This window comes from Mauremys reevesii, linkage group 1 (assembly GCF_016161935.1).
Source record: "Mauremys reevesii isolate NIE-2019 linkage group 1, ASM1616193v1, whole genome shotgun sequence".
In the NCBI taxonomy this organism is placed as follows: domain Eukaryota; kingdom Metazoa; phylum Chordata; order Testudines; family Geoemydidae; genus Mauremys; species Mauremys reevesii.
The window spans coordinates 9,047,295-9,055,337 of NC_052623.1; the positions used below are offsets into that span (position 1 = coordinate 9,047,295).

General features: G+C 44.9%; 2 protein-coding genes across 2 annotated transcripts; both read left to right on the forward strand.

The window, feature by feature from the left end:
• LOC120399295 (putative olfactory receptor 52P1) lies at positions 1 to 957 on the forward strand. Its single transcript, XM_039527461.1, has one exon. It carries the CDS (start codon positions 1 to 3, stop codon positions 955 to 957), a length of 957 nt encoding a protein of 318 aa, XP_039383395.1.
• Positions 958 to 6,820: 5,863 nt separating this feature from the next.
• LOC120399347 (putative olfactory receptor 52P1) lies at positions 6,821 to 7,792 on the forward strand. The gene has a single exon (XM_039527571.1). It carries the CDS (start codon positions 6,821 to 6,823, stop codon positions 7,790 to 7,792), a length of 972 nt encoding a protein of 323 aa, XP_039383505.1.
• The last annotated feature ends 251 nt before the right edge of the window (positions 7,793 to 8,043 follow it).

Below are 8,043 nucleotides of genomic sequence, written 5' to 3' on the forward strand. Positions count from 1 at the left end.
ATGGCAGATTTCAACCTCACCCCCTCTGACCTTTCAACATTCATCCTAAATGGCATTCCTGGGCTAGAAGCTGCCCACATCTGGATTTCTATCCCTTTCTCTATGTTCTTTGCAATTGGCCTGTTGGGAAATTTCATGCTTCTGTTTGTTGTAAGCAAAGAGCAGACCCTGCACAAGCCGATGTACCTGCTACTCTGCATGCTGGCGCTCACAGACATTGCCACATCTACCTCTGTCGTGCCGAAGGCACTGTGTATATTTTGGTTCGGTTTGAAAGGCATTACTGTGGGTGGCTGCCTCACCCAGATGTTCTTCCTTCATGCAGTTTCTATTATGCAGTCAGCCGTCCTCGTGACAATGGCCTTCGATCGCTATGTTGCCATATGTAACCCTCTGAGATACACCACCATCCTCACCAACACACGCATAGCTAAGCTAGGGCTCTTGGGTTTGATAAGAGCTGTTCTCTTCATTCTGCCTCTGCCCCTGCTCCTGAGCAGGCAGCCATTCTGTGCCAACCGCATTATCCCTCATACGTATTGTGAGCACATGGCTGTGGTGAAGATGTCATGTGGGGACGTCTCAGTCAACAGGATGTACGGCTTGGTGACAGCATTTGTAGTTTTAGGGTTAGACTTGATGCTCATTGCCCTGTCCTATGGTCTGATCCTCAGGGCCGTCCTCAGAATCTCCTCCAAGAAAGCCCACGAGAAAGCCCTCAACACCTGCACAGCCCACATCTGTGTAATGCTGATGTCTTATCCTCCCTTCTTCTATTCCACTCTGACACATAGGTTTGGTCACGGCATTGCTCCCCACATTCATATTATCTTGGCCAACCTCTATTTCCTCCTCCCCAACATGCTGAACCCTATCATTTACGGGGTCAAAACCAAAGAACTTCGTGAGAAAGTGGTCAAATGCACTTCCAGAATGTGCTTTCTCGGGGGCCACTGACTTTAAACCTTCCTGACTACAGGGGGAAAAGCTATCTCCTTGTTAATCATGGGTGCTCTCTCCTAGTTTGGCTGAACTCAGCATTTTGGAAGTTCATAGTCTGAGAAATTCCTCACACCTAATATTTTATCACTCCATCACCGAGCTCTGTTCTCTTCATAGCTGAGTTCCCTCTCTCTGCCCATCACCTGACCTCTTTCAGCATCACCCATCAGCCCCCAACCCCCACACAACCTGTTAATTGTCCTTTCCATGACTTCCAGACTAGCAAAAGATACTGCAGCTTTCTGGCACAAGGTAGCTTTGTATTAATCCCTGTGTGAACAGAGTTCTTGATCAGTTTGACAAACTAAAGCTGCGCTTTTACATAGCCAAAGACAAAGAAAGAAACAACAATGCTGAACTTCTTTTTCACAGGTGCAGTGATCAGGTGAGTAAAATTTACCTGATTTTCCTAGGTTCAGTAATTCAGGAAGCTTGGAGGATAAACCAAATGTTATGGTTGGAAAATGATAATACAGGAAATCTGCTGCAGGAATTAAGGACATTCTTCTAGAGCTTATTGGTGAGGGTTGTGAAACCATGTACTTTTGAGAACGGGACTGCTATATTAAATTACAACCAAAACCATTGAGTCGCTTCCAGTTGGAACTCTCAAAACAGACCCTAACAGTTCACATTGTCGAAGATGTGAAAATAGGTGTCCAGATTTTATGATGGAGTTTTTGAAACAGATGAAACATGGATTGCCACCAAATGTCGAGGTGATTGGACCGTTTGCAGTATTAAGTCCTTCTACTGTGCTCAGTTTGACATGACCTAGATTGGCTGATATCTCATTTTTGCCATTGGTTTGTGGAGACTTTGGACAGTTGGAGCAGCAGTGGAGAGGTTTGCCTATGGTTCACTGGCCTCATGCTCAGGAAAACCAAGTTGAGCAGTTTGAAGTTCTCGAACACATGGATTCTGTTGAGAACAAAATCTTTAGTGAACTTGGCTTGTTTGCTCTTTCATTACTGTTGCTACCTTTTAGCAATGCTGCAGTTGAATGATTTTCTCAGATGAACTTGATAAAAACAAAATTGTGCAAGAAGACGCAAGAGGAACTTTTAGAAAACATTCTTATTATGACCCAAAATCTGTTGTGAACAGTTTGCACCAAAGAAAGAAATGATTGCAGTGATCACTGCTGATATATAAGCAGCAGGAAGAGCATTCTACTCCCAATGAAGATAGCGAGGATGAAATGTTGCCTTTTAGAAATTAACAGCAAGAAACTAATTCAACTCAAAATATGGGCATTGACTACCATCAGTGAATGACATTAGAAAAAAAATATTATAATGTGATTGTTGATTTTACACTACATATGTTTTGGTCTTCTTTTGGGTTATTTTTAATACTGCAATTCTGTGTTGTTGTTTTTTTTTAAACACCTGCCAACCCTCAATTGGGATACAAGTACCAATACTGGGATTTGGATTTTGAATTTGATTATCATCTCCTAGCTTTGTTACTAATGTGCACCAACTCCTGCTGGGGCTTGTAGCTTTTTAAAAAAAATAAAATAAAATCTGTACTAGATATCTAATGAAATCTTCCATTTCTTGATGTATAGGCCAACGTGTTGATTAAAAACAAAAAACAAAACCATTTGCTTCAAGAAATAGATTGAGTTACTTTTGGGTTAGTTTTTAAATGTGGGCTAATAGTGCAGTAGAAATCTGGCAATTTTTCGAGCTGAGCTGGAGGCAGAGCAGCAGCAGCCAGAAACAGAAGGAGAAGAGAAGCAGCCCAGAAGGCAGAAGGGTGTTTGTATACCTGATGCAAGGACAGATACTGGGGAGAAGACTACTGCAACCTGGAGCTGGAGGGAGTGTGACCAGCACCAGAACAGGTGTCTTACTTGTGGTATCAGGCAGAGCAGCCACGGCCTGAGTTGGAGGCATGGGACATGTGAGGAACAAACTGGGAATATTTCTTACATCCCAGAGACGGCTGTTTGTGGTGTTCCCCATGCCCACAGAGTGAGGTTCCCTGTTTCTTGAACATTTCTCATGTTTTCATTTTTTTTTAACAATTACCGTTTAGTAAATTATATTTGGTTTGAACTTAATGTAATGATCAGTGGGCCACAGAAGCATTTGGTGTGAAGAGGGTACTCTGGAGTGAGGCCACCCTAGCACCTGTCCTAAGTGACCACGATGAGACTGGGGGTTCAGCCTGCCAGGAATCCTGGGCCCTGCCGTGTCGCCATTACGAGGACTCTGCCACATAGCAGAGTGGAAGGGGAGTCCTTGAGGTCAGGTAGGCCTCTGGGTAAAGGGAGTGGGAGTGGGGACTCAAACCCTTTCACTAGCCAATTCTCCTAGGTGCTGCAGAAGCCACAACAGCAGGACCATTGCCCTACATACAGTAGGGAATGGGGATAAACTGGATTTTGGGCTGGATTGTAGTGATTTGTGAAATATCATATAAATGAAAAAAAATCTGAAATGTGTAACTTTGGGGAGTGCAATTTCTGAGTACGTTGAATGTAACATCACTGCACGAGATGGCTTCTCAGAGACTGGTATCGGGTTAAAGTTTTTTCCTGTACTATTTTATTATGAGGTTAGAGCAGTAAACCTGACATTGTTTATTTGGCCTCTTGAACATATTTCATAACAAATGAAAGCTTGGTTAAGCAATTGACTACACAATTGATCAACAACCCGTATGAATCATTCTTTCCTCTCAGATTCAATATTTAGACATAATGAAGGCACCCACAGAAATAATTCTCCTGAGTAAAAGGGCCGATGAAGTTTAAGAGCCTTCAATATTAGAGAAATTAATGAGAAATGTTAGTTCTGTTTTTCTCATTGTGCACCAAAGAAAGATTCTGGAAACGGTAAATGCTGTTCCAAAACGGCTACAATCCAAAGACACAGGCATATACAATGCAGCAGCATTACTTCCAAAAGGCATTGAACTTGTAACTACATTTGAAAATGAGGTTAAAGAAGTCAAAGATTCAGCAAATAAATTATCAGGAAAAAGAGACAGCTCCTTTTATGGCAGACCAGGGAAGAGAGCAGACCTGCTACTGGCAGCTCCAGGGGACTTGAGCCGAGCCCCCTGAACAACTATTTCACTAGAAGGGTGGTGAAGCACTGGAATGGGTTATCTAGGGAGGTGGTGGAATCTCCTTCCTTAGAGATTTTTAGGGCCCGGCTTGACTAAGCCCTGGCTGGGATGATTTTGTTGGGGTTAGTTTTGCTTTGAACAGGAGGTTGGACTAGATGACCTCCTGAGGTCTCTTCCATTCCTAATCTTCTATAACTGCCCAATGGTCCCTCCCTCGGGGAATCATAGAATCATAGAATATCATGGGAAGAGAAGGCCTGCTGTAGGGACAAGTTGAGAGGGAAGCATTCATCTCTCATATGAATGCTAGGCTTGATTGATCCCCTTTATTTGCTGTTTGGACTATCCCAGCAGGGGAGAGCCCTTGGACTGGGCTGGCCTTGCAAGAGGAGGCAGTTGCTGCCTGAGAAGAAAGACCTTGCTACATGCAGCCACCAGAAAGTGCTTTGGGTGAGCAGACACCATTCATCCTGCCTAACACTGGATGGAGATCTTGGGACAAGTGCAGGGAGGTGATGGAAAGTGAACCAGGGAGGATCTCCTGTTACACCCTGACACCTCAATATTCACCACTGTCATGTAATTAGTATATGTTTTGTTTGAAGTATGTCTTCTGAGGTGTCATTCTAAAAGTCTTGATCTGCTAGACAGTAATATCACCTTGGATTATATGTGCTATCGTCATATGTGAAGTTATGAAATTTGTCTATGTTTATGTCGCTGAAATATGTCCTGAGGTTGAAAACACCCACAAGCAGACTTTCGGGTTTAACAGTAAAAAGGCCAAACAATGTTAATGGCTTATTGAGGAAAAATGCAAAAGTACAAGGATTAACCCACAGGTAGTGCAGATGGCTGTACATTATACACAGAAAAAAATCTCATCATCAATTGCTAGGCTAAACAACAGTCCGCAAGGCAGTTTACCCTGACAATTCTGAGCCCCTGGTATCAAAAAATTGTTTCTTCTCTCCCAGGGGAGGCTCAGGCTGAAGTTCTCCAGGGTCTATTTTCTGCTCCTCCTGTTGCTCACGGAGCCAAGGGAATTGTCCGGGAGGCTTGGCCAATCTGAGAGTCTGCAGGGACTGTTCAGGGGAATCATAAAAATCGCTGCCCAGCGTGGCGAGTGTCAGACATGTGAGAGTCATACCTTGATTTTTAGGGCTCCGCCTTCCTGTCACCATAAAGAGATTTCTTCTCTCTGCTGAGCAGGATTTTGGTGAGTTGCCTGTTCCTGTACTAAAGTTAGTGCTGAGGGCTCAGGAAGGGTCCCAGGGTACAATCCAAGAACCATCTGGGCAGGAATTCACCAGCACAGTGACATGAACTGTTTAGTACTGTTAGAAACATTAAAGGATTTACCTGATAACATTGAAGCTACCAATACACTGGGAATAGTTTAGACAAATATTTGTTTTTAAGAACATCCATTGTCTCTTACTGTGTCCCTCTATCTGTCTCAGTAGTTTCCTTTTTTGGGCCGTGTGATTTTTCTCTGGTTCGCTCATTTTCTCCAATTCAGCGACTTCACTGACCTACTAGGAAGTGCAGCCAAAGCCTCTGCAGTGCGTATCTGTGTTACCAAAGGGTTCACAACAAGAATGGGCCACACACTGGCCAGATTCTGCTCTCTCATTCGACCATCACTGGGTGACTCTAGATTGACGCTGGCCTCTCTGAGAGCCAAATAGGGCCCATGTGTTTTGGAATCCCCATCTTTCATGCCTGGTCTCAGAATGCCACATAAACTGGAGTTTCCTTCATGGCAATGTCAGCAATTGCCAACACAGAAAAGCAGCCTCAAGAAGAGGGGTCTGGGTTTCTAAGGGGCTGCAATATGTTAAAACTTTGTGTCGCTTCGAGGAGGAGTTACTCACGCTGGCTCCTTTTGTCTCCACATCCTCTGTCCCTCCCACCAAGTCTGTCCCTCTCTCCTTCCCTGCACAGGCTGAGCTGCTGCTGGGTTCCCTTCACCCCCGGAAAGGCAGTTCAGGCTCATCTCCCCCTTTTCCCCGGTGCAGGCAGACACCGAGATTAACCTTGTCTGAGGAGATATTTCTGTGAGCTGTTGCTGTGGGGTCTGGCACCTGAGTGAGGGGTATCTCTGAGTGGCAGGGATGGACGTTGTGGGGACCTGCCCTCGCAAGCCACAGAACTGCAGCCAGGGTGTCACAACCTGGACATTCTATAACCGATTTAAAAGTAGCCATACTTGAACAAAAAAACTTCAGAAGCAGATTTCAAAGAGAAACTGCAGAACTAAAATTCATTTGCAAATTTAACACCATTAATTCGAGCTTGATAAGGGACTGGGAGTGGCTGGCTCGTTACAGAAGCAGCTTTTCCTCTCCTGTAATTGACACCTCCTCATCAATTACTGGGAGTGAACTACATCCACCCTGATCGAATTGGCCCCATCAATACCGGTTCTCCACTTGTGAGGTAACTCCCTTCTCTTCATGTGCCTGCATCTGTAACTTTCACTCCACGCATCTGAAGAAGTGGGGCTTTTTACTCATGAAAGCTTATGCCCAAATATATCTGTTAGTCTTTAAGGTGCCACCAGACTCCTTGTTGTTTTTGTGGATACAGACTAACATGGCTACCCCCTGATTCTTATCAAATAGAACTATTTGTTATAATTGTTATAAAGTGTGTAACCCCCTTGCTGTGCTTCTCTCTCTTCACAGGAACTTTGATAATTTCTGACCCTGATCAACTCATTGACCACCTCATGGCAGATTTCAACCTCACCCCCTCTGACCCTTCAACATTCATCCTAAATGGCATTCCTGGGCTAGAAGCTGCCCACATCTGGATTTCCATCCCTTTCTCTATGTTCTTTGCAATTGGCCTGTTGGGAAATTTCATGCTTCTGTTTGTTGTAAGCAAAGAGCAGACCCTGCACAAGCCGATGTACCTGCTACTCTGCATGCTGGCGCTCACAGACATTGCCACATCTACCTCTGTCGTGCCGAAGGCACTGTGTATATTTTGGTTCAGTTTGAAAGGTATTACTGTGGGTGGCTGCCTCACTCAGATGTTCTTCCTTCATGCGGTTTCTATGATGCAGTCAGCCGTCCTTGTGACAATGGCCTTCGATCGCTATGTTGCCATATGTAACCCTCTAAAATATGCCACCATCCTCACCAATGCACGAATAGCTAAGCTAGGGCTAGTGGGTTTGATAAGAGCTGTTCTCTTCATTCTGCCCCTGCCCCTGCTCCTGAGCAGGCTGCCATTCTGTGCCAACCGCATTATCCCCCATACGTATTGTGAGCACATGGCTGTGCTGAAGATGTCATGTGGGGACGTCTCAGTCAACAGGATGTATGGTTTGGTGATAGCATTTGTAGTCAACGGGTTAGACCTAACGCTCATTGCCCTGTCCTATGGTCTGATCATCAGGGCCGTACTCAGAATCTCCTCCAAGGAAGCCCACCAGAAAGCCCTCAGCACCTGCACAGCCCACATCTGTGTGATGCTGATGTCTTATCCTCCCTTCTTCTATTCCATTCTGACACATAGGTTTGGTCAGGGCATCGCTCCCCACATTCATATTATCTTGGCCAACCTCTATTTCCTCCTCCCCAACATGCTGAACCCTATCATTTACGGGGTCAAAACCAAAGAACTTCGTGAGAAAGTGGTCAAATGCACTTTCAGAATGTGCTCTCTCAGGGCCACTGACTTTAAACCTTCCTGACTACAGGGGGAAAAGCTATCTCCTTGTTAATCATGGGTGCTCTCTCCTAGTTTGGCTGAACTCGTTTTGGAAGTTCACAGTCTGAGAAATTCCTCACATCTAATATCTTATCACTCCATCACCGAGCTCTGCTCTCTCCATAGCTGAGTTCCCTCTCTCTGACAATCACCTGACCTCTTGCAGCATCACCCATCAGTCCCCAACCTCCACACACCCTGTCAATTGGCCTTTCCATGACTTCCAGACTACCA

Bases quoted from the DNA above. Each gene is read 5' to 3' on its own strand.
- LOC120399295 (XM_039527461.1), top strand. From the start codon at position 1: ATGGCAGATTTCAACCTCACCCCCTCTGACCTTTCAACATTCATCCTA.
- LOC120399347 (XM_039527571.1), top strand. From the start codon at position 6,821: ATGGCAGATTTCAACCTCACCCCCTCTGACCCTTCAACATTCATCCTA.